The sequence below is a fragment of the Mesoplodon bidens genome, assembly GCF_964165515.1.
Source record: "Mesoplodon bidens genome assembly, chromosome: 4".
NCBI lineage: Eukaryota > Metazoa > Chordata > Mammalia > Artiodactyla > Ziphiidae > Mesoplodon > Mesoplodon bidens.
Window position 1 is genome coordinate 147437934 of NC_138160.1, and position 26803 is coordinate 147464736.

Here is a 26803-nt window from a genome sequence, read left to right on the forward strand (position 1 = left end):
CGGCCATGGCTCACGGGCCCAGCCGCTCCGCGGCATATGGGATCCTCCCAGACCGGGGCACGAACCCGTATCCCCTGCATCGGCAGGCGGACTCTCAACCACTGCGCCACCAGGGAGGCCCTATAGCTGCATTTTTTAACATAGATTCTTTCTTAAATATTTGAGAGTCTTCTCTATCCAGACACTGTATAGCTTGGAGATCTTTCTTGGGGAAAGTACCTTGTTTGTTTCAATGACATCATAGTATTACAGAGAGGATGTACCACGATTTATTTAATGATTCCCCTATTGATGGACATTTAAGTTGGTTGCAGTTTTTTGTGGCTTCAAATAATGCCACCAGGGATATGTTGCCCATATGTCTTCTTTTAAACCACTTTTTTGAAATATATTTCATATACCGTCAAGTTGGCCCATTTAGAGTATACAGTTCAGTGGCTTTTGGCATATCCAGAGAATGCAGCCATCACACTAACTCCAGAACATTCCATCATGCCAAAAAGAAACCCGTGCCTGTGCCCATTAACAGTCACTCCCCAGCCCCACTCTCCCCCAGCCCCTGACAACTACTCACCCACTCTCTGTCTCTGTGGGTTTGCCTGTTCTGGACATTTCCCATCAAGGGAAGCACACACTGTGTGGTCTTTCATGTCCGGCTTCTCTCGCTGAGCATCATGCTTTCAAGGTCCATACACATTGTAGCGAGTGTCAGTGCTTTGCTCTTCTTCATGGCTGAGTAATATTCTAGCCACGGATGGACCCCATCTTACTGAATCAGCTGACAGACGATTGAGTTGTTTCTTCTTTGAGGCTATGATGAATCATGCTGTTCTGCACAATGGTGAACAGTGTTTGTGTGTCCATGCACCTTTCTGGACACATGTATTTCTGTAGGATAAATCCTGAGAGGGGGATAAAGAGACACTGCTTCCGGCTAGCTCTGCATTCTCTGGCTGTGCAGGTTCACACATATCCTAGGTCTCGAGGGATGCTCAGAGGTCATTTTCTGCAGAGGCAGACCCAGCTCTCTGGTGAGAATCCCCCCCCACCGCCCCCAGGCACCTGTGCTGCCTGGCTCTGCACCGCCTCTGGCACAGGCTTGTGGGGACACTGCAGCCACTGTCACCTGTCTTTGAATTAGCCCTGGAGAAGCCACCTCTTTCGATGCACATCGCAGAAACTTGTGGCAAAGAAGGCAAAGCAAAAAGGATCTCCTTACGGGGAATTAAACTCCCCCGGAAGGATGATGCACTGCTTTGAGGTCTCATGCAAGGATGGGGGTTCTGAAAAGGGAAGGGGGGCCCGTGATAAAATGTCATTTTATAACAGCAATCCGGCAGGGTTCATTTGGAAGGAGAGCTGCTACGTTTGGCACGGTGCTAGGAGAGAAACGAGTATGAAGTATTGGGTGAAAATGACGAACCCCACAAATATGCCCTGGAATGAATGCAGCACAGAGCATGAGGCGCTCCCTGAAGTGTTTATCTCACTCGTTTGTTTTGAAACCACAGATAGCAAAGGGCATAACTGCTTTGGGGGTTTCAGGTATTTAAACAGGCAAAAACCAGCAGCTGATGTTGGTTGCCTTAAAACGGAGTGAGTTAGACACTAATTAATACTAACTGAGCATCTGCTATGTGCTGGGCCAGCAAGCGAACCCCACGCTTTGTAGGCTTCATTTTTTAAATATTTATTTATTTATTTATTTTGGCTGTGCCGGGTCTTAGTTGCGGCATGTGGGATCTAGTTCCCCGACCAGGGATGGAACCCGGGCCCTCTGCATTGGGAATACGAGGTCTTACCCACTGGACCACCAGGGAAGCCCCATAGGCTTCATTTTATTTAACGCAATAACCAGCAGAGGCAGACGGGATTTACTTTCTCTGCTTACGGATAAAGAAATGGAAACGAGAAAGGTTTAAGTCACTGGCTGAAGGTCACACAGCCAGCAAACAGAGGATCCAGGATTCGGATCCAGGCGCCTACTCTCAGCCATCGCATTGTATTCCTGGGGCATCTCGCTTTGCTGGTGCTGTGTGTCCGGGAGAAGATACCCGGGTCCAGGATGCATTCCCCTCTCGTCCACTGAGGGTACAGCTAGGACTCCACCGGCTCCATATCTGTCCACTGTGGTCCCAGCAGCCCGTGTCAGCCAGGGCTGCCCCTCAACCATCTTCCATCTTCCTGAGTGTCGACCTTGACCTGGGCACTGCCCAGAGCCTCTGACACGGGGGGAAGGCCTGTCTAGAGGTTGCCAGGATGTCCTCTTGTGGTTGTCCACGGTCATTCATGTGTAAGGATGAAACACACTTGCTATTTGCCAGAGAGTGAAGAATCTGGTCAATTTCTGTTGGTGTCCTGCATGCTCACAGGTGCTCTCCTAATCACCTTGGGCTGAGCAATAGCCTGGGGAGATGCTGAGATCCCCAGAGAGGTTTAGCCCAAATTGTTGAGCTCAGCCATCCACATTCAATCTAATCTTGAGTGCGACATTTGTGTCCAAAAAAAAAAGAGGATTTGACTTAACACAGAAATGCTATCGTGTCTTCATGATTTCAGCCCACAGTAAGCTTTCGAGGGCTTTTTTTCAGCTCAGCCTTACTTTTTTCTTTATTCAAATAGTTTCAAATTCCACTTGGATGGAAATCTTTCAAATATTTATCTTTTAAAAACTCATGCCGAAATAGTGGTAAATGCTCTTCAAAGGTCACGGTGGTCAAGCCGCCGCTACTTCTAGAAGCAAGGGGAACTGGGACCAATATTGGGACGTGGGAGGGTTCGAGAGCTGGCTTTTTGTCCAAGGCTACATTCTGAACGAGAGAAAAGAGGGAGGGAGGATGGGGAGGCTGGTCCCCTGTTACTTGAGTTATGTTTCAGAGTCCTCGTCTGTTTCTCTTTCCACCTTTCAAGCAGAGCTAGAACATTTTATTCCATCTTTCCCCCCTAATTATCTTTTGCTCTGCTTTGGGAGCTGACTTAATACGGACCTGGGAAGGGAGATGCAAAAACAGAACCAGGCAAAGCTGGGTGTTTGCTGGGGCCCTGTGGGCTGCTTGCTGGTTTTCTGCTCTGGGTCCTGCCGAACCCTGCACCCGTAGAAAGTGTTTGAGATGAAGACTCATCTCAAATCCTGATGTAACAGGAAAGTCATTTAAAATATTTTCAAGGTCTTATGGTGACTTTTTTCAATTTCAAAAATAATATTTTTCCCCCAAGGTTTTGATGAGAATGCCTTTCTAAAATGGAATTGATTTTAGTGTATCTTCTTAGCATTAATTAGGCTTAATTAGGCTAAAAACCTAAAATACCTCCAAGATTTCTCTCCTCGGGTTTAATTAGAATAATGGGTTTAACAGCAATGTGCACAAAACCCCGTTTTGCTCCATTTTGTGAGAGCACCCTGAGGTTTGGCTTTGGGGTTGAAACTTTCACGGGCCCTGAAATAGAACGTCCTTTTGTTCCCATAGGATTGGATGGGGGTTTGAGATGGGGAGAGAGGAGATGACGGGTGAGATCAATATTCCTAATTTTGCCTTTCGTCACTGTGTTTTCATTTCTTCAGAGATCCCTCGGTGCTTCCAAAGGAATCTGAGACTAAATTTGGGGTCCTGGGACAGTTGAGATATAGCTGTAGCGCAGAGACCGGTGACCACTTCCAAGCCAGGGAAGGTTCTTCCCTCCCTAAGACAGGCGAGGACTCTGCCTGCTGGCCTGAGTCCCTGCATTACCCAGAGCGGGAGAACTCTGCTCTTGAAACTCTCACAGCAAGATTCCTGGCCTCACTCGTTTATCTTGCATTAAATTTCTCAGTAATCTCACATAGTTCAAGCATGACTGAGCAAGAAATACGCTTTATTTTTCTGTGCAACCCTAGAGCGTCTTCTTATTTAAGGTTGTGTGTTTGGATGTGGACGTGGGAAGAAAAATCGGTGTATTGAAACAAACTTCTAGTAATACTTGGACGTGGAAAGATCAGACATGTTGGTGGATTTCCAAAGAGGCATCTAGTCATCATGGAGAAGAATAAAAAGGGCAAATCGTGTGCAAACATGAAGGACAGGGCATCTGTTAGACTGTTGAGGGGGAACCATGGGGTTAGGGGGTGGCTGTTGGTCTGTCTTGGTCCGTTGAAGCTGCTGTATCAGAATACCATAGACTGGGCAGCTTATAAATGACAGAAATTGATTGCTCACGGTTCTGGAAGCTGGAAGTCTGAGATCAGGTTGCCAGTGTGATCAGCGCGGGCCCTCTCTGAGTCACAGCCTTCTTGCTGTGTCCTCACATGGTGTGGAAGGGGTGAGCTAGCTGTCTGGGGTCTCTCTTATAAGGGCACTAATCGCATTCATGAGGGCTCCACCCTCATGACCTATGCACCTCCCAAAGGCCCCACCTCCTATCATGGTCACATGCAGCCCTGAAGCCTGGAGCCTGGGGACGCCATCTGTGGGCTCATTCCCAGCTACAGCTCACCCTTCCAAGCCCAGGGTCTGCTGGGGGCTCTGTTGTGAGTCTGTAGACCTGAGTGACCCACCCCAAGAGAGACTCAGGAGGGCCCTGGAATCGTAACAATGGGGCCCCATGGCTGAGGAATGGGATTGGGGACCAGGAGCTCCCCAAAGGGACTTTCAGGTTTGGGGTTACCCGTCTGTGACTCAGTGACACCTGCATCTGGGCCGAGGCTCTGCCTTCTGTGCTGGGCTGGTGGACAGACGTCCATGCACCTAGCTCTGGCCACCCCCTCCTCTCTTCTGCAGGACTTCTGGTCCTATCCCATCTATGCAAGGACATGCCACCAGCATTTCTCCCCCCCTCCCATGTCAGTTCCCTCCCATTGGATCCTGCCGGTCACGACACACACCTGCTGTTACTTCTTCCATTTTCAGAAACTCTCTCTCAACTGACCTCCTCTTCCAGCTGCCACTCCATCCCTCTCCTCCTCTTTCCAGCAGAGGTTCCTCAAAACACATGTCTGTTCCTGGGTGTCCAGTTCCATGACTCTTGGTCTCTCTTGAACCTGCCCCAATCCCTGTGGCTTTTGCCCATGCCATTGCCCTGGAACTGCTCTGTCAGGGTCACAGTAACCTCTGCTTCCCTGAATCCAGTGGTCATTTCCCAGCCCCCAATTCACTTGGTGCTCAGGACACCACTTTCTCATACTTCTTTGGCCTCCTCTTTTCAGGCTCCTTTTCTGGATTCCCTCTTCTTTAGGATCTCTAAATGATGGAGAGCCTGGCCCTGGGTCTCTTCCCTGCTCTCCCTTGATAAGCTCAGCCAGTCTTGTGGCTTTAAATAGGTCATCTATACACTGCTGGCTCCAGCCTATGTCATCTATGTACTCATGGCTCCAGGCTATATCATCTATATACTGCTGGCTCCAGCCTATGTCATCTATATACTGATGGTTCTAGCCCGTGTCATCTATACACTGATGGCTCCAGCCCATGTCATCTACACACTGCTGGCTCTAGCCCACATCCTCTATACACTGATGGCTCCAGCCTATGTCATCTATATACTGACGGTTCTAGCCCGTGTCATCTATACACTGATGGCTGCAACCCACATATTCAGTACACTACTGGCTCCAGCCCACGTTATCTATACACTGCTGGCTCCAGCTTACTCCTTGCCCCTCAGATGTTCACTTGTACATCCATCTGCTTTCTCAGTATCCCAGCTTGGTTGTCGGAGCCTCTCACACCTCACATCTTTAAAACTCAACTCCTGGGTGCACCCCAGGCCTGCTTCTCCTGAAATTTTCCTGTTCTCATCCTTCTAATTGCAAAAAAGCTTTGAGACACTCTTGACGCCTTTCTCTCACACTCCACATCCAGCCCATTAGCAAATCCCGCTGATTCCACCTCCAGTGTTTATCCAGAATCTGACTGGCACCCCTCCACTGCTGTCACCCAGACTGGGCCATGTCACCGTCTCTCATCTGCATTATCACATTAGCCTCTTAACTACTCTATCTGCTGCCACCCTTTTCCTTCTTTGCCTGTTCTTCACCCAGCAGCCAGAGGGACCTGGTTAAAACACAAGTCAAATCAGGTCGTTCCTCGGCTGAAACCCTCTGGTCGCTTCCATTTCACCCTGAGCAAAAGCCAAAGCCCATGTGATGGTCTGCGCGGACCTTTCCTCCTCCTTGTCTCCTGGTTCACTCAGCTTTAGTCACCAGCCAGGTATGGTCCCACCTCAGGGCCTTTGCACTGGCTGTTCCCTCCACAAGAATGCTTCTCCCGCAGATGCCTAAATGGCTCTGCCCCTCACTTTCTTCACCTCTTTAGTGAGTCTTCTCAGGGAGGCACATGACAGCCCTTTAACAGTTGCAGCCCCACCCCCCCGGCAGCCCCTAGCTCTGCTCCGTTTTCCCCTGGGCGTCTGTCACCACCTGACATAGTATATATTTATCTTATTCATTTTGTTTACTGTCTCTATCCCCCGCCCCCCCACCACCACTGCCTACTAGAATATAAACTTCACAAGGGAAGGGAATTTGGTCTGCTTTGATTCCTGGGCAATGCCTGGCCTGGGCTAGGCATTCAGCAAGTGGGTTTTGGTTGAAATCAATGAATAACACAACTAGGACTCCCGCGTCACTCCTCTTTCTGGAGATGGGGTTTGGGGTCCTCACAGCTGTATGGCAGAGCCTCCCTTCAGATGGGAGTGTCCCCTAGCGACTCCCGTGGTGTCGGCTGCTCGTGGTTTTACCTCCAGGACTAGAGACCGGCATGGCGACCACTCCACGTTACCACTTAGCCCTGGGTTAATGGGCTGGCCTCAAATTCCTGGTCTCCCTGAAGCCCAGGTTCAGATTCTAACAGCGTGGGAATCCACCTTCCCTTCTTGTCAGGGACACTCCTCCATTCTGTCCATTTATTCTAGGAGCGACTCCTAGATGCTGTCTTAAGACATAGATTCTGTGCACCCCTGACATGATCACGTCAGGGGCGAGACCGCACACGAGAGCTAAAGGGCATGCTTTAATCACGCACAAGTCTCTTAGTGTCGTGTGCTTTGATCGTCTAAACTGTTGACCCTTGTCGCTGGAGCCACGTGCTTCCCATTCAGTCAACGTGTTTTAAGATCCTTGGCCACGCTCCCCCCAGATAAGACCATGACTTAGAACTCTACGCTCCCCTTGTAAGAGTGGGGGGCAGCCCTCTCCCTTTCCCTGTCGCAGAGCCTCGGGACCCATGCACAGCCTGCACTGTCCCAGAGCCTCAGGGACCCATGTGCAGACTGCACTGCCCAGCAGAGACGAGGCCGCATTGACTTTGAGTCCAACTGGTTTTCTTTTCTCTGTGGGTCAAGATTGGCCAACACTAGGAACCTCCCTGTGGCCTCTTTCCGGAGCTGTGTGTCCCTGTGCTTCCTGCCATCTCGGGGCCCTGATGTGGCCTGGCTTCCTCTTCCAAGAGCCTTCCCCTCGCAGGGTAGGGCGAGACGAGCAGGCACTGGGACGCCAGATGCTGTAGTTTATTCCGACGGTCCCAGGAGGCGTGTGTAATACTGAGTCCACGGTTCCGTTTGTACCTACTTCATACGCACCTGATGGTCTCAAAAGTCTTTTTAATTAGGTATCTACTCCTCTGTTCTTACGTGTTTTTCAGATAGCTTAATCTCCCCGGGTTGTTTCAGTTTGTCTAACCACTGCCCAGAAAACGTGGGTGCAGCTATGAGCTACCCCACATTGTTTGCTGGATGCTAAATAAATTCTTTCCTCTTGGAGAAAAAGGCAGTTTCTCCTCCCAGCACTAGGAGGGCTTGAAGAAGTCCCTCCTGTGATGCTTTCCACAGAGAGAGTTGGTCCTTCTTGGGTTTTGTTATTTCAGAACAAATATGGTAAACTGTTTTCCCCTCGGTTACTATAGAGAGGAGATGATTTGCCTTTCTCTTTGGGCTTCTGAAAATAATAGATTACATATTTGGGAGGGGTTTTTTTTAGATCTGGTTAATGTGAGATAGAGGGGATTGCTCCGGGGATGACATTGTTTGGTTTGGGAAGTATTCTCGCAGTTGCCCAGCAACAGGCTCTTGGAGAGCGAGTAGACTATGTCGCCCCTGGCAACCGTTGTTACTCAGCAAACAATGAGGGCTGGCAAACAGCGCCAGGACTGTGGACTCCAGGGTTTACTTGAACATCTGCATATATTTTTCCCTGGTGAAAGTGTTTGAGTTTGACTTGCCACCAGAGGTAGACCGGGTCCACCGGGGGGTCTGCTTAGAAGAAGGCGTATTGCTGGCATCTCAACTATATAAACCAAGAGGAGCTGTTGGGGGAAAAAAACACCTTGTAGCCCCTGGAATATGGCCTAGACCTCCCTCAGCTGGAGACTTATTTCAGTCTTAAGTCGAATGTCTTTTTCAATCTAATTCCTTGTGTTTATAAACGTCTTCACCCCTCTAGCCTACTTATCGTATGTCACTGATAAGCCACAGCTCCTCGGACACTTTTCAGCACGATGTTTTTATTCCTGTTGCTCAAGAATATCAGAAAAGCCAGGTGTCGAACCCTGACGGCTCACACGTAAAGACAGTCACGTGTCAGGTTGGCTGGTGATGGACACTGAACCCTGAACCTTCTGGTCCTTCAGTATTCCTCTTAAGCAGTTGGATACTCAGGTGACCCTCAGGGGAATGTGTACATCGTGCTTATGATATGGCTTATATGTGGAATCTTAAAAAAAATGGTACAAATGAACTTATCTACAAAACAGAAATAGAGTCACAGATGTAGAAAACAAACTTATGGTTACCAGGGGGATAGGGTGGGGGAGGGATACATTGGGAGACTGGGATTGACATAGACACACTACTATATATAAAATAGATAATAAGAACCTACTGTATAGCACAGCGAACTCTACTCAGTTCTCTGTAATGACCTAAATGGGAAAAGAATCTAAAAAAAGAGTGGATATATGTATATGTATAACTGACTCACTTTGCTGTGCACCTGAAACTAACACAACATTGTAAATCAACTAGACTCCAATAGAAATTAAAAAAAAAAATAACGGAGAAGCAAGATGTTCCCACCAAATCCTTCCCCTGTTGAGGGGCACTTTGAGCCACTTTGCAGTGTGGCTTTTGATCAAAACAGTCTCACTGCACCACCAGAGATAGCGAATGTTTACCAGGCTCGGTTGCTTAGGTAAACACTGCCCCTGAACTTCATTCAAAGCCAGTGACACATTTCTTTCCCTCGTCCCTGCGTCATCCCCCCACCCCCGCCCACCAACCAGGGCTATAAATTGAGAAAAGTTCGCCAGGGCAGACTTTTGGTGGGGACTCAATCCTGGTTTATTCATCTCGAGCGCGGTCCAGCTGATTAACGCAGCAGCAACTGCAAAAGTGCCTCCCGTATGAGAACGCAGCAGCCAGCGGTCAGTAAAACAGCCCTCAAGGGGAGACTTGCTTAGTTGTACAGATCTGTGTTTCTTTTTGAAGGGCGATTTGCTCTGTGGCTGAATGCCCCCAGGACATGCCCGCTGCACCTTTGTACCAGTATTCCAGCTAATGTCTTAGGACCATATAAAGTATCTGAACACGTTTCCCAGTGTTCTTTTGCAGTCAAAACTTATCATGGGATGTCATTTGTGTTCTAGAACAAATAAAAGCAAGCTGTTTAAAAAAAAAAAAAAGCTTGTTAGGCCGCCATCCCTATTAGATGCAGTCATTAAGATCCAATTACATCGAGGGTTGCTGGAATTAAAAGGAATAAATTCTGACTTACTCAAAGATTCCCCCAAAGATTAATTAGAATACATGATTCTTCCTGCAGCCTGTTGCAGCAGGATAGTTGTAGATCGTTATGTACTGAGGAAGGTAAATCTTTCCAAAAGAAACACTGCTCTGCATTCCAGAAAATTGTTTCACACCAGTCCCAGTTTAGGCAAGTCATTTTTCAGGAGTTGTAGCCTGATTTTAAAATTTTCTTTTAAATTGATCATTTAGAAAATTTTCCTTGAAAATTCTTCCCACCACCCGCCCACCGACCCTCCCCCCCACACACACACATCAGGCCTCGCAGCTTGGATGCCTAACGTCTTTGGGTAAAGCCCTTCCTCCATTGGGTGAAAGAGCTGTGCTAGGAGATTTTAAGGGCCCCTCCCGCACTGTGATTTCAAGTGGAAGTTCTCCATTTTTAGGTAGGCCGTTTCTCTGCTTTTTAAATTCCGGAGTGAAGTGATGACGGGGAGGGGAGGAGGGGTAAATTGGAAGGTTCCGGGTGTGCTGACGGTAGGATGAAGAAAGCCAGCCTCCTGTTTGTCCGAATCCGTCACAGAGATACTGCCCATCACCCATGGTCATTGGCCATCTCTGGGGATGGTGAGGGGGATGGGAAGTGCCCTGGCACCAAGGCAGCCCTGTCCTGTGCTGGGCTGTCACCAGGCTCAGACCCAGAAGATGCTGTCCGGGAAGAAGCTCCTGACCTGTTCCTTGTCATCCCGCCCTGCCCCGCCTCTGCTGTGTGGGCCACTCTGAAGACTTGGGCGGTAGGGAGGAGGGGATGAGTCAGGTCAGTCCCTTCTCCACCTGCCCAAATGCAAAAGCTGGACACTGATGAAACTGCACCCAGGAACCTGGGGCTGGGGACCCTGGCCAGTGGAAGGCGGAGCTGGCAACTGGCTCAGCAAAGGCAGACAGGACAGGCGGGCAGCCTAGGCAGCAGGGCCCTCATCCATCTGCTCGCTCCAAAATATCTCTGGAGGATCATCATGGGCAACTCGCTAGGGGCTGGGAGGGGACTGCAAGGATGACTAAGACCCAGACTTTGTTTTCTCGAGGCAGACTGGCTGGTCCAGAAGCCAAACGTGCACAGTTGTGTCATAGGAAGCAGGTCCGAGGCCACGGGCGTGGAGAAGGGTGTGTGGTTGACGTGGAAACGCCATGCTTAGCGAGGTTGTGGCCTTAGACCAGTGGGTCTCCCTGGGGATGATCCTGCCCCAGGGGATGCTGGGCGACGTCTGGGGACATCTGTGGTCATCACCACTGGGGGCTCCTGGCATCGAGGGGCTGGGGGCCAGGGAGGCTGCTCCACACCCCCCAGCGCCCAGGACGGCCCCCCCATAGAGAATGATGGGCCCCAAAGGTGTCTAGTGCTGAGGCTAAAACATCCTGGCTCAGAGCAGCTCCTCTCAAACTTTAAGGCACATACAAGGCTCCTGGGAACTGTGTGAAAATGAGGTTATAATTTATGAGCAGTTTCAGAAAAGGCGAAGCAGTGCCTCTCATCCCCAGCTGACTTTGCCCCCAGAGGACACTGGGTGATGTCTCAGCCATTTATGGTTGTCAGAGCTGGGGAGGTGCTTCTGGCACCGAGTGGCTGGGGCCGGGGATGCCGCTCAGGACCCGACAGTGCCCAGGCTGGCCCCACATCCAAGAGTGTCCTGGCCCAGTGGCCTCTGTGCCGAGCTGGGGAAATCGCGCGCTAGGGGCTGAGATGATTTGACCGGGGGCTGTAGCTGCTGCTCGCTGTGATACTTAGTCCCCTTTGAAGCCCTCGCTAACTGAGCCGTCGGCACTTGGAGGGCCAGGTGCTCTCCAGCCTGGCCTTGGCCTTGGCCTTGGCCCTGCTCTGTGGGGTCCCGTCTGTCCCATCCTGGCAGGGGCCATCCTCAGTGCTCTCAGGGACACCAGCCAATCCTCCAGTGGCCTCCACGCCAGAATGGCTGCATCTGCCTTGACCCCACGCTGGCCACCCTCATTCTACAAAGACGTTGACTTGCAGGGTGGAGGTGGCACAGCTCAGGGGCCTCCCTCAGGCCAGCAGCCCCCTCGGCCCTGGTCTCAGAGCCTGGAGTGTTGAATTATGTTTGGGCTGAACTGGGGGAGCCGAGGGGTCAGGTGGCTGAAACCAGGGGAAGGGGCTTCCCTAGTGGCACAGTGGTTAAGAATCTGCCTGCCAGTGCAGGGGACACGGGTTCGAGCCCTGGTCCGGGAAGATCCCACATGCCACAAAGCAATTAAGCCCGTGCAGCACAACTACTGAGCCTGCGCTCTAGGACCCTTGAGCCACAACTACTGAAGCCCGCGCATCTAGAGCCCGTGCTCCGCAACAAGAGAAGCCACCACAATGAGAAGCCCGCGCACCGCAACTACAGAAAGCCCGCACACAGCAACGAAGACCCAACGCAGCCATAAATGAATGAATGAATGAGTTAATTAATTAAAAAAGAAAGAAAGAAACCAGGGGAAGCCTGGCAGTCCCCATGGAGCCACAGCAGAAGCGCATCAGAGCAGAGGGCAGGACGTGGTGGGTGCAGAAGGGGCGGCATGCCCCCGTGGAGAGGGGACATAGGGAGAGGACGGAGGGGGGTGGTGGAAATGAGACATCAGTCTCCAGGGTTGGGAGTGAAGGTGGGCACTGAGCATGCGCCGCCGGTCAAGGGCGGGACCCAGGCTTCTTTACCCACGCGGGCAACTGCTTGGGGGGAAAGACGATGGGAACGGTGACTGTCAGGGTCTTTTTCTACAAGTTCCTTCCAGTTACTAAGAAGGTGAAGCACCGGATAGGGAATTGAAACACGCAGGCCCAACGTGGATTCACATAATTCATTCATAGCTCTGGTAACTGAGCTAAATTGTAGAAACTTATAAAGCAGAACTCTGAGCCCATGTTGCTGATATTATTTTGAGTTTTCTTTGGCGTGGGGCCTGGGGAGTAATTTCTACGGGAAGGAAACATGGACCCCGCGCGTACAGACAGTGAGAGACTCGGGGGGTCTTCATAAACTCATGCCTCCTGTTAAAGGAGGACCCTGTTCAGATCCAGCTCTGCCACTTCATGCTGTGTGACCTTGGACTCATGGCTTGACCTCTCTGAGCCTCAGTCTGTTTGTTGTTGTTTTTTAATTGAGGCTGATAAAGGAGTAGTTTCCTGAGAACTGCAATCACACAGGGAACGCGCTGTGCTGGAGTCTAGTGTGGCTGTCATCCCTCTTCTCTTCCACGAGGTCATATTTTATTTATCGAGCACCGGCTGGGATCCAGGCTCGGGGTGGGCACAACCAGTACATCATTCCACCCCTTTCTCGGATAAAGAAGCTGAGGCTTCGGCCACAGTCCCAGCAAGTGACATATGAAGAGTATTCAGCCTTTCTCCCTGATGGAGCTCGCAGGCTGGGGAGTGGGAAGGGGTCCAGGTGGCTGTTTCTTCCAAGCGCTGCGCGGAGCAGGGCTCTCAGGTAGCTAGGATGCACCGTCTTCAGGTCGGAGGGTCTGAGCTGCTGCGTGAGCGTGAAGGCCACACGTGTTCCACCGCTCAAGGACCACAGACCCTTGACATCGTGTCCCGGACCCCCACCTCCGCATTTAGGCTTCGGATAGCCGTTGATTTTGAAAACCCGTGCTGCCCTGAGGCAGATCCAGAGCTTGCAGTGCGAGCCCAAGGGGCAGGGACGGTCTAGGCCCCTGAGGAGGGCCCGGTGGAGACCTGAGGACCAAGTCACCAGTTAGATGTGGCCACCAGGCCGAGGGAGATGCCCAATGGCTCCAACAGCCCAGGGGCTTAGGAAACGCAGAAGCAGCAGCCATTTGGGGGGGGAAGAAGCTCTCTTTTGGATTTGCTGAGGCACCGGAGCGGCGCCCAGGTCTGGTGGGCGTCTGGAAATGGGAACCTGGCGCCGGGGGGAGAGGACCAAGAGGGCCCGGACCAGGGCCCGAGAAGACACTATCAGAGGGAGGAGGAGACCAGAAACGAGGGGTCAGAATCCCAAGGTGCAGCCCAACCACGAGGGAGAGGGTTGTGATGACCCTGAAAGCCGGCCCTGAAGCCCCAGGGAGGAGGGTGGTGGGGCCGACGTGAGGATGCAGAGGGAGGCGGCCTCCCACCCTGGATCAGCGCCGAAACTAAGGCCTGGGGCCCTCGGTGTAGCCCCTCCCCACACCTAGAGCAGAGCTGTAGCCTCCTCTGTGAGGGGACCGGGGAGTGAACCTCTCGGCTTTGCCATCCACGCGGCTCTGCCGCTGTAGCAGGAAGGGCGTCATCAACAAGGAGTGACGGGGGCTTCCCCGGGCTTCCCCGGCGGTCCAGTGGTTGAGACTCCGCCCTTCCACTGCAGGGGATGCGGGCTCGATCCCTGGTCCAGGAACTAAGATCCCACATAACAAGCGGTGCAGCCAAAAAATTCTTTAAATTTTTTTTTAATTTCAAAAAATAAACAAGGAGTAATGGGAGCTGAGGAATAGAGGGGTAGAAACGTTGGGTCAGGATCCAGGGATCCTGGCCGGATGGAGGAGGATGTGGGCTGGGGGGCTGTGGGAGTGGAGGGCGGGGTGCGACCAAGAGCTGGGGTGGAGAAGCTGTGTCAGAAAGCGGGGTGACGGGGACAATTTCAGAGCGGAATCCCGGGATGAAGTTCTCTGTAGAGAAAAGCCTGTATTTTGAGGAGTTTTTTCCCATATGCATGTGTGCAAATATGCAAACATAGGGGTCCCCCCTTTTTTACTATGAAGATCACTTGTTTTTCCCTGCTGGGACCCTGGACCTAGTCAACCTTCAGTTTAATAGAAACGTATCTGAAGTAGGAAAAGGGCAACAGTGTCTTAGGAGTGTTTGGGGCCACTTTCTCTCATGTTAGCCTGTGCAGGGCGGTTGTGGACATGTGTGTGCATGTTTATGTATCTGTATCCCCTATATGTTTCTGTGTGTGCATCTGTGTGTATTCGTGGGGTGGGGGTGTTGGTACATGTGTATGGGTGTGCATGTGTGTGCGTTGTGGGTGCGTGTGTACATGTGTGTTTGTGTGTATGCGGGTAGTGTACTACACTTCTCCGGCCCACTCTCCGGGGACAGATAAGAGGCCGGGGCTTCCCTGGTGGTGCAGTGGTTGAGAGTCCGCCTGCCGATGCAGGGGACACGGGTTCGTGCCCCGGTCCGGGAAGATCCCACATGCCGCGGAGCGGCTGGGCCTGTGAGCCATGGCCACTGAGCCTGCGCGTCCGGAGCCTGTGCTCCGCAACGGGAGAGGCCACAACAGTGAGAGGCCCGCATACCGCAAGGAAAAAAAAAAAAAAGATAAGAGGCCGATGTGCTGAACTTTGGGGTGCCCCCCACCCTGCCCAACCAGAGGAGAATTTCCATTTCCTGGAACCCAAGTCTTAACGGTGTTATTAAGTGATTACTAATAAGGTATGGAATCAGGGTGGGTGCCTGCCAGGAGCACATGTGCTGGGTGATAGGGTCAGGGCAGCCTGGGTGGGGTTTTTCTTTAGAATTTTATTTATTTTTTTATACAGCAGGTTCTTATTAGTTATCCATTTTAGACATATTAGTGTATATATGTCAGTCCCAATCTCCCAATTCATCCCACCACCACCACCACTCCCCCGCCACTTTCCCCCCTTGATGTCCATACCTTTGTTCTCTACATCTGTGGTTTTTTAATTCACATTTTCCCCTGAATCTGTGACGTTGTCAGTGGCAACTAAAATCAGACCACATCCCAGACAAGGTAACCATACCTCAGTTTGGACAATTTTTACATTAATAGTCAAATCATGTCGCTTTAAGAGGAAAGTAAGAGGGTGTTGCCGCGTTACAGTGCGGGGGAGGAAAGGTGGCTGTCACTGGAGTTCAGAGGGGCCTGTCCCACTCGACCCCGAACCCTGGGACCATGGGACTGGCCGGGGACCTGGCTGCCTCCCACCCCCTGCATTGAGCTTAGAGCCCTCTGACAGCCAATTCCAGGGCTTGAGCCTGATCTTCTCTCTGCTGGAGAAAGAGGGAAAGCTTGGCTTCCAACAAGAAAACAGGAACAGAAGCCCAGTTCTTACCAAAGAAAAAGGAATTTGAATTCTGAAGATACTTCATTCCAGAGGGACTCGGAGCCAACTCTGATCCTTCAAAGTCCATGGCTGCAAAAGGAAAAAAACCACAAAACTGAAAATTAACTGAGGAATGCCAGGGTGTCCAAAAAGTTTAGGCCAAGAGGGAACAATGGGTCACCCTTGATGTGAGTTGAAATTATGACGACTGGAAAGAGTGGGTAGATTTTAAAGGGTCCAGTCGTTTTCCCCCCTCCTTCTGGCTGGATTGCAGTGATTTGGTGCCCAGGTCACCACAGTGCCCTCTTTGTCACTGTCCCCATTCTCAACTTGTCTGTGAGTCCATTGTACTCAAGCGCCGTTTGTCCAGCTCATTTGCCAGAGGCTGCATGTTCCCTGAGAACAGAGCTTCTCAAGTGGGGCGACCCTACCCCACACCCCAGAGATGCTCAGCAGTGCATCAGAGACTCAGGCTTGGGAGGTGCTCTTGGCATCTGGTGGGTGGGGGCCAGGGATTCCATCAGCACCCATAGTGCCTGGGCCAGCCCCCCACAGGGAGTGACCAGACGATTGCCCGCAGTGGGGACCCTGCATCAGTGCCTACTGGGGTGGGTGGTGCATGGGAGTGTCCAAGAGAGAAAGGATGTGGTTTCCACCATCATGGAGGGTTAAAGGATCCACTTTTCTGCAAGGAGGAGATGGCCATTTAGTTCTTCAAGTGTACGGGTCTCCTCAGGGTGCCTGGCGCTCAGCAGGGGCCACACGCCAGCAGGGACAGCAGAGAATCTAAACTCCATGTGGCTTGCTCCCTAGACCTGGCCTCAGACTGAAGGGGACCCAAGAGAAAAAAAGGGACCTGATTTTTCTGGTTCCCCTAATAGCTCTGGGAATGTCAACACAAGCATCAGACCAGACCCCGGTGTTTGAAACAATTCATGCTCTTAAGAACATTCTGGACTTGTTCCTTCTTGTCCATAAGGAAGAAATGAATTGCTTTCTTGGGGGCCAATGAACCCAGGTGCCATCCAGATGCCACCAAGTACCAGCAAAACATGAACCGATGTCCCGAGGAGGCCATGTGTCTCTCCGCAAAGTAAAAGTAAAAGGCCTGCGTCTCCCCAGAGCGGAAGTTAACTGGCCAATCAGAACGAAGGGAAGTAGAAACCCAACAGGCCGGCTCTCCCCTAATTACCCAGAGATGACATGCTGCTTCCTAAATACGGACCAGACCTATGCGAGGCAGGTGATCACTCCCCTTGGCTTGGGGAGGGACGGGGAATAGAACAGGAGATTGCTTCAGGTCATGGTGAGTCAGCGCTGGACCAGGAACCAGGCCCAGAAATTGCCCTCAGCTTTTTCTGCATTTCCTTTCCTGTCATTACTGGTTACTAGGTAACCAGAGTATTCTCCCGTAAACAGAAGCCTCTTCCCTTTGTGCCCAGACAGCTTCATTCATGGAGGCCCTGATCCAGGGCTGCAGACCGCGGGTCTCTGCTTGGCCCCCTCACATACACTCAGGAACCCTCGCCCCGGTTCCTGCTGGTGGGTGTTTCTGGGCAGCGTCTCCAGAGGTCAGCCGTGCCTTCTAAATGCCAGGCTGGCCCAGGAGGGGAAGTGGCACCGTGGCCCTGCACTTTTCCACTCTATTTCTCAAGTTTGCCCTTATCATGGACCAGATGGCAAAGGAAATGTGCTCGGCTTATAAACAACATGCTGGGCGTGTCTCTGAGCACAAAGAGCTTTGGGCCAACCTGGCCAGCCTGGGCCGCGGGTCGTGTTCCAGGGAGCGGTGGCAGATAGAGAAAGAAGGCTCAGGTCCTGGCCTGGGGAAGAAAAAACAGGAGAGAGGACAAGTGACTGTGATAGAACAAGCGGGGAAGACAGCAACGGAATGATTCCTATCACAAGGTTCCTATCACAAGTTCAAGTTCAAGTTCAGAGCACAAGTGCAGCCGCCCAAGGTGATTGGGATCACCGAGGAGCCTGACACGGCTGAACAGGGAAAAGGGAAAGCAGAGGACTTCACGTTGTGTGTGGCTGCCGGTTGCCCTTGTCCTCACGGGCAGGCCACCTCCACGCTGCCCCAGGAGTCACCCTGATCCTGCCCCACACCTTCCAGAAGGACTCCCGAAACGACTGGCCTCCTCTTCAAGGGCTGCTAGCCCAGCAAACCAGCACATGTGGAGAAAGGCAGAAGCTTGCGCTTATTCTTTGTGGCTGAAAGCTAATAGCCGGATGGGTTTTTTTGTTTAACTTTCTATTTTGGAAATTTCAAACATCAACAAAATCCACCCACAGGATAATGAACCCTGTGGAGTCACCACCGGCCTCCTACAGTTATCAGCCTCCTGCATCTTGTACCACCTATACCAAAAACCACTCCCCATCCTCTACTTGTTACTAAAGGTTTTTTTTAGGTTAAGATTTACAGACCGGGAATTCCCCAGCAGTCCAGTGGGTAGGACTCAGTGCTTGCACTGCCAGGGGCCCGGGTTCGATCCCTGGTCGGGGAACTAAGATCCCGAAAGCTGCATGGCACGACCAAAAAAAAAAAAGATTTACGGACAATAAATGTGCAAATCTTAGCTGTCCAGTTCTGACAGGTGGATATTCCATGTAATGCACACCCTATCACATAGAGAACATGACCATCCACCTCTCTCAAAGTTTCCCCCCATCCCTCCCTAAGTTAATCCCTGCACCCACACTCTTTCTGATTTTTTTTAACCTTGGATTAATTAGCTTTGCCCATCCTGTATTATGTATATACTCTTTTGGATCCATCTTCTTTCACTCAGCATAATGATTTTGAGATTCACCTATGTGTTATGTTTATCAGTAGTTCATAATTTTCTGTCAATGAATAGTGTTCCCCATCAGCTTTTTGGCTGTGTGTGTGGGTGTGTTTAATGGTTGGGGGATTACACTATGCGTCATTAACTTAACACAGTCTGCAGTTTCTCACTCATTCTTCTGCTAATGCACATTGGGGTTATTTCTCCTTTTTGTCTAGAAAACTGCTATGAACATGCTTATACAAGTTTTTTGAAGACATATGTTTCCATTTCTCTTGGATAAACATCCAGGAGAGGAATTCTGGGTTAAAGGGTAGGTTTAACTTGCTAGAAAACTGCCAAAGCTTTTTTCCACTGTGGTGTATCATTTTACATCCCTACAAGTGTGTGAGAGTTACAGTTTCTCCATGTGCTCACAGCATTGGTTGTTGTCAGATATTTTTATTTTAGCCATTCTAGTGTGTGGCATCTCATTGCAGTTTTAGTTTGCATTTCCCGAGTGTCTATTGAGGTTGAGTACTATTTCATATCCTTTTGGGGCATCTGTATACCTTTATGAAGTGCCTATCCAAATTTTTTGCCCATTAGGTTGTCTTCTTATTATTGAGTTGTAGGAGATTTTTATATACTGTGGATAAAAGCCCTTTTTATATACTGTGGATAAAAGCCCTTGTATTCCAGATACAAGTTATGCAAATATTTTCTCCCAGACTGTGGCTTACCAATTTGGGTTCTTAATGAAATCCTTTAATGAGCAGAAGTTTTAAATTTTGATGAAATCTAATGTATCAAGTTTTTTCTTTTATGTTCATTACTTTCTGTACCCTGTCTAAATAACCTTTGCTTACACCCCTGTCATCTCATAGTAGTTTTATAGTTTTAGCTTTTATGTGTAAGTCTGTGATCTAACTCAAAATCATTTTTGTGTATGGTGTGAGGTAGGGATCAAGGTTCATTTGTTTTTTCCTTCCCATGTGGATATATCATTTGTTTAAGAGATTACCTTTCCTTGTTGAATTGCCTTGACACCTTTGTCAAAAATAACTGAGGAGGAAAAGAGCTGGGGCTTCATTAGAAAAAAAAATAATTGACAACATAAGTATGGGTTATATTGGTTATATATTGCTGGATTTGATTTATTATTTTTTGTTATGATTTTTGCCTATGTGCTCATGAGAGATATTGGTCTAAATACTTTTCTTGTAATATCTTTATCAGGTTTTGGTATCAGGGTTTTTGCTGACCTCATGAAATGAGTTGTGAAGTATTTCTTTCTCTATTTGCTGATGGAATTTGTGTGATAATTCCTTCTTCAGTGTTTGATATCATTCACCAGTGACACTGTTTTTGCCTAGAGTTTTTTTTTGTAGGAAGGTTTTCAATAATGTATTCAATTTCCTTGTTAGATGTATGACATGCATATTTCCTATTTCATCTTGTGTCAGTTTTGGTGTGTAGTGTTTGCTTGATCTAAATTACTGAATTTATTGGCTAAAGTTGTTTATAATAGTTCCTTATTATCATTTTGATTTCTGTAAGATTTGTAGAGGTGTATCTCATTTCATTCATGACATTGGCAATTTGTGTGTTTTTCTCTTCTCTTTCATTCTTGTATAGGGAGTTGTCAATCTTTTCTTTTTTTTCTATGATTTTTTTAAAGAGAAGTTTTAGGTTCTCAGCAAAATTGAAAGGAAGGTACAGAAATTTCCTGTATATTCTCTGCCTTCACACATGTGTAACCTGCCCTATTATCAACATCCCTCACCAGATGGTACATTTGTTACAGGTGATAAACCTACACTAACAAGTCATTATCACCCAAAGTCCATACTTTACACTAGGGTTCACTCTTGGTATTGTACGTTCTATGGATTTGGACAAATGTATGGTATTGTACAGAGCATTTTCACTGCCCTAAGGATCCTCTGTGTTCCTATCCATTCCTCCTTCCACCAACTCCTGGCAACCACTGATCTTTTTGCTGTCTCCATGGTTTTTCCTTTTCCAGAATGTCACATAGTTGGAATCATACAGTCTGTATGCATTTACTTTCATTTAGTACAATTAACCCTTGAACATCACAGGTTTGAACTGCATGGGTCCACTTATTTGTAGATTTTTTTCAGTAAATGCCTAGTACAGTACTGCACAATCTTTGGTTGGTTCAATTATGCAGAAATGTGGATACGGAGGGCCGACTGTGAAGTTATACTCAGATTTTTGACTGCACGTGGAGTGGCGGGTATCAGTGCCCTTAACCCCGAGTTGTTCGAGGGTCACTGTAATGTGTATTTATGTTTCCTTCATGTCTTTTCATAGCTTGATAGCTCATTTCTTTTTTGAAGAAATTTCAGTTTTGGGAGTTGCCTGGTGGCCCTGTGGTTAGAATTCCGGGCTTTCCCTGCCATGGCCTGGGTTCAGTCCCTCGTCGGGGAAACAAAATCCTGCAAACTATGCAGCATGACCAAAAAAATAAAAATAAAAATAAAAGAAGGAAACGATAAAGGAGAAATTAATGAAATTTTTAAAAACCTCTCCAAACAACAGAGAAAATGAACCAAAGCAAAATTGCCTCAAAACTGAAATTTCTTTTCTTTTTTTCTTAGTTTCCCCACCAAGAATTGAACCTGGACCCTGGCAGTGAAAGCACCAAGTCCTAACCACTGGACCACCAGGGAATTCCCCCTTCTTTTTACTTAATTTAAGTTTAATTTGCTTGTCTTTTTAAAGATTCCTAAGGTTGAAAACTTAATGATTAATTTTAAGCCTTTCTTTTAATATAAGTTTATAGAGCTAACCATTTCCCTCTAAGCACTGCTTTAGATGCATCCCACAAACTTTGATATGTCATGTTTTCATTGTCATTTAGTTCAGAATATTTTAAATTTCTCTTATGGTTTATTCTTTGACCTGTGGGTTATTTTAGAAGCATATTTTTTATTTTTTAAATATTTTGGCATTTTTCTGGATATCTTATTGATCTCTGATTGATTCCATTATGCTCAGAGTACATACATGCTCTGTATAATTTCATTCTTTTGAAATGTATTGAGACTTGCTTTATGTCCCAGTATATGACCCATCTTTGCGAATAGTTCATGTACATTTGAGAAGAAAGTGCAGGTTTGGGTGCTTGTGTTCTATAAATGTTAATTAGGTCAATGTGATTGATAGTGTCACTCAGATATGCTATAGCTTTATTGGAATTTTTGTTTAGTTTCTGTCAAAATAACTGAAAGAAGGGTGTTTAAAATCTCCAACTATGATTACTTATTTATTGATTTTTCCTTTGGTCCTGTTTTGAAGTTGTATTACTAGGTACACACACATCTGTAATGATTATGTCATCCTGATAAATTGATAATTTTATTATGATGAAATGTTCATCATTATCTCTAGTAATGTTCTTTGCCTTGAAGTCAGTTTTGTCTGATCATTATAGCCAGTCTAACCTTCTTAACATTAGCATTTGCATGGCTTACCTTTTTCCATCCCAGTATTTTCCACCTATGTATGCCTTTATATTTAAAGAGGGTTTCTTTAGACAGCATATAATGCAATCTTGTCTTTTATCCAGGCTGACCATGTCTGCCTTTTCATTCAAGTGTTCACTCTATTTACATGTAATGTAATTATTAATATGTCTGGATAGAGGAAACCCATTTTGCTATTTGTTTCATCTGCTTTTTGTTCTTCATTTCCTGCCTTCTTTGGGGATAATCAGTTATGTTTAGTATTTTATTTTATTCCTCTATTAATTTTTTAGCTATGTCTTTTTGTATTTTTTAGAGGTTACTTTAGGGTTTACAATATGCATCTTTATCACAAACTAGGTAGAGTTAATATTTTACTACATCATGTAAAATACAAGAACCTTGCATGTGTAATTCCATTTACCCTCCCATTCCTTTGTGCTATTATTGTTATATAGATTATATCTACATATATTATAAATCCCACAAGAGAGTGTTACAAATTTTTAAAAATAAATATAGACATTTTAAAGAAATTAAGAGAAGGAAAGAAAACAATACAGTCTTTTACAATTACCCACATATTTATCATTTCAAGTGATCTTTATTCCTTCATGTACATCCCAGTTTACCATCTGGTTTTATTTCCTTCCATCCTGAAGAACTTCCTTTTGCATTTCTTATAGTATAGGCAGCAAAATTTCTCAGGTTTCGTTTAGCATAAAGTGTCTTTATTTTCACCTTCCTTTTAAGAATAGCATTGCTGGATATAGAATTCTGGGTTGACAGGGTTTTTTTCCCCAACACATTAAAGATGTCATTTCATTGTTTTCTGGTTGCCATTGTTACTGATGAGAAGTTGGTTATCATCCATGCTGTTGTTCCCTTGAAATATAATATGTAGTTTTCTCTTACTGCTTTAAAGATTATCTTTTTATTTTTTTATTTTAGCAGTTTAACCATGACACACCTAAGTTGATATTCTTTGTATTTCTCTTTTTTGGGGTTTGTTGAACTTCAAGGACCTGTAAGTTGATGTCTTGCACCAAATTTAAGAGGTGTTTGGCCATTCTTCAAATATATCTTTTTTTTCCTTTCCCATTCTCTCCTTTTCTTCTGGGATTTCAGTTACATGTATATTAGATTGCATGTTCTGTTTTTTGTGTTGTTTTTTTTTCTTTAACTTTTTTTCTCTCAGTTCTTCAAATTGATTGATCTATTTTCAAATTCAATGACTCTTCCTTCTTCCACTTCTAATCAGCTGTGAAGCATATCCAGTGAAATTTCCATTTTAGTTATTTTGCTTTTCAGCTCCAGAATTTCTACTTGGTTCTTTTTTAAAATTTTCTTTTCCTCTATTGAGATTCCCATACGTTTGTTCATTGTGCATATAACTTCCTTTAAATTCTTGAGCTTATTTTCAGTAGCTGCTTTATCGGTGTCACCTGGATTATCTTGGTTTGGTTGTAATTGACTCCTTTTTTTTGTTTGTTTTCCTTGGGTATGAATCACAATTTCCTATTTCTTCTCATAGCTCGTGGTCTTTCTTGGGTCCTGGACATCATGAATGATATGTTGGAGAGTCTCTGGATTCTACTGTGTTCCCCCCGATGGCATTTAACTTGGCTGGACTCAAACTCTGCCCCTCCTGCAGTGAGTAGCAGCTGAAATCTCCACATAGTCTTTTCATCTTTGAACTGCCAGTTTCTCTCCAAGACCCCCCATGACTCCCCCAATATGTGTGGCTTCTAGCCAGTTGGCTAAAGATTTGGGTGGACCCTATAGTCGGATTTGGGGGTTCACCTGCTGTGTGGCTCTATTTCTTCCCACACACACACACTCTGACACTTCAAGATGACCAGGCTGATGCTTTCTGCCACCCAAGCATTTGTGGACTGGGGTGTGCCACCAAGCAAAAAGCCAGAGTCACCAACCAGTCTGACAGCGGTCTTTCAAGGGTGGGCCCCCTGGCAGTGTCTGCCTGCTTTGGTCACCCTCCGGTGTCTTTAAATAGTTGCTTTAAAAAAAAAATACTTTGCCCAGATTTTTTAGTTGTTATCTGCAGGAGGGTTAGTCCAACCAATTTGCTCTACCATTACTGAAAGTCAGTGCTCTTTTGTATGCCTTTTAAAAACCATTTTTTGGGACTTCCCTGGCAGTCCAGTGGTTAAGACTTCCCCTTCCAACGCAGGGGGTATGGGTTTGATCCCTGGTCGGGGAGCTAAGATCCCACATGCCCTGCGGCCAAAAAACAGAAACATAAAACAGAAGCAACATTGTAACAAATCCAATAAAGACTTTAAAAATGGTCCACATCCAAAAAATCTTTAAAAAATACATACAAAAGCCTTTTTTTTTTTTTTTTTTTGTGGTACGCGGGCCTCTCACTGTTGTGGCCTCTCCCGTTGCGGAGCACAGGCTCCCAACGCACAGGCTCAGCGGCCATGGCTTACGGGCCCAGCCGCTCCGCGGTATGTGGAATCTTCCCGGACTGGAGCACAAACCTGTGTCCCCTGCATTGGCAGGTGGACTCTCAACCACTGCGCCACCAGGGAAGCCCTAAAAGCCATTTTTAAAAAAAAAAACCTAAACTTTGATGTGCTCAGAGCCCTTGATTAATGGACCCAAATAAAACATTTTTTCAGGAAACTGGGTCAGCTTTTGTGCAACCTACAACCTTGATTATCTTAGGTGGTTGAGGAAGGATTCCGCATTCTCTGTAGATGGGCCTGTTGTGTGTTCATATATTAGAGCAGCCAGGCTGTCCCACACAGCATCTGTCAGTCTGTCTGTCTGATCCTAGCGTCAAGGGATGAATCAGGGCGAGCAGAGCAGTCGGTCTCAAAAGGTCATTACCTTTTCCAGAAGGGTCTTAGTTACCCCTGAAATAACCAGGTAGATCGTACATTTTCTGAAACCTTTATGAACCTATTTGTATTTCCTAGCTGTACTGCCTCTTGAAATAATAATTCTGTGTATTATTATCTGTTTTATAAAGTGCTTTCATAGACTCTCACTATCTGAAATGCTATATGTAAATTTTCATAATTCAGTATCAGATGTAATACTAAGGCGTTACTAAAGTGTTCATTCATTTGATAAATATGTGTCAGCTGCCTGAGTTGTGCCTGGCACAGAAGCAGGACACCAAACCTTGCAGGATGCACCGTAGGGACCCTTGTGTGAGTTTCCTGGGGCTGCCATTCAAAGTACCACAGACTGGGTGGCTTGAAACAACAAAAAATTATCCTCTTACAGTTCTGGAGACTAGAAAGTGTCAAGAGGGCCATGATCCCTCTAGGGGAGGATCTTCCAGCTCTGGTGGCCCCGGCAAGCCTTGGCATTCCTTGGCTTGTAGCTGCGTCACTCCAGTCTCTGCCTCCATTGTCACATGGCCTTCTTCCTTGTGTGTCTTTTCTGTCTGTTACAAGAACACTGTCACCTGGATTTAGGGCCCACCCTCATCCAGTATGATCTCACCTTAAGCCTTTGCTTGAGTACATCTGCAAAGACGTTATTTCCAAATAAGGTCACATTCTGAGATTCCACGTTGACATGAATTTGGGGGTGGGGGGGACACTATTCAACCCACTACAGCTCCCCAAAGTCATCTGTGCCCAAACTCCCATCCTAAGTTTTAAGGGCTACACCTGGCTTCTGGGGTTCCAGGATTCAATCAGCTTTCTTTATGACTTGGCAAGCTTCGGGAAGACCACTGCTGGCATTTCAGACCCGTGTCTGATACTTGCGTTTGTCTTTAAATGTCAACAGCTCCACCCTCCACACAGTTTGAGTTGCCCTCCGGAGCTCCTCTAGTCCTGTCACGTTGGTGAGACGTGGCCACAAGAACTAGGTGCTGGATCAAGGGCCTGTGGCCTCAGGCTTTGATTCCAGACAGTGTAGTTTTTCTACCCACCTTCCAAAACCACGTCACTTTATTAAACCCAAATTATATGGACCGGGGACTTCCCTGGTGGTCCAGTGGTTAGGACCCCACACTTCCACTGCTTGGGGACCCAGGTTCGATCCCTGGTCAGGGACCTATAATCCTGCATGCCGCATGGTGCAGAAAAAAAAAAAAATTATATGGACCAGTGACCAGCAACCATGGCCTATGGGCCAAACCTGGCCTGTCGCCTGTTGCTATAAATAAAGTCTTATTAGAACACAGCCAGGCTCATTCGTTCACATGTCAGCCATTTTTGCTGCTGTGCTATGATCGCAAAGTCCAATAGTTGTAAGAGAGACCAGGTGGGCCCCAAAGTATCTGGTCCTTTACAGAAAAAGGTTGCTGACTCTGGTCTAAACGATATACACTAAGCAGTGTGATAGACAGACAGTGCCTGCTGGTCAGCAGTGTGTTAGACTCACTTGCATTCTGGAAGGTGTGTTCTGGCCACACTAAGCACAGCATGGGCCCACTGTCTATCCCAACACTCACAAGACTTCAACTGTGGAACAAGGGACTGGTCTCAGCAAAGTCAGCCTGCTCACTTTCTCACCACTGGATTCGTTTCATGGAGAGTTCTAATCCATTTCCTCCTAGTGCTGCTGAAGTTACTCGCTTCCTGGCTTCAGACGGGAACAGAGTGGTGCAGAGTGGGCAAAGGACTGGTTTAAAACGGTCAGAGAAAACCATAAACAAGAGACCTCGATTAAGCAGATTCCAGCAGGATAATTCCAAAGGTCAGTTCCATCAGGAAGGCAGAGAATGTTGGAGACCCAGGAAATGCACGATTAGAAATTCACACTCTCCTCCTC

The 26803-nt window shown here is 47.5% G+C and overlaps 1 protein-coding gene across 1 annotated transcript in view; it reads left to right on the forward strand.

Moving 5' to 3' along the window:
• Positions 1-26803, forward strand: part of RFX2 (regulatory factor X2) — a 98904-nt gene that overhangs the window by 23352 nt on the left and 48749 nt on the right. Inside the window, exon 2 of the mRNA XM_081230728.1 lies at positions 23577-23695. Within this exon, the coding sequence (XP_081086854.1) occupies positions 23653-23695 (43 nt within the window). The 5' untranslated portion in view covers positions 23577-23652. The remainder of the gene's footprint in view (positions 1-23576; positions 23696-26803) is intronic.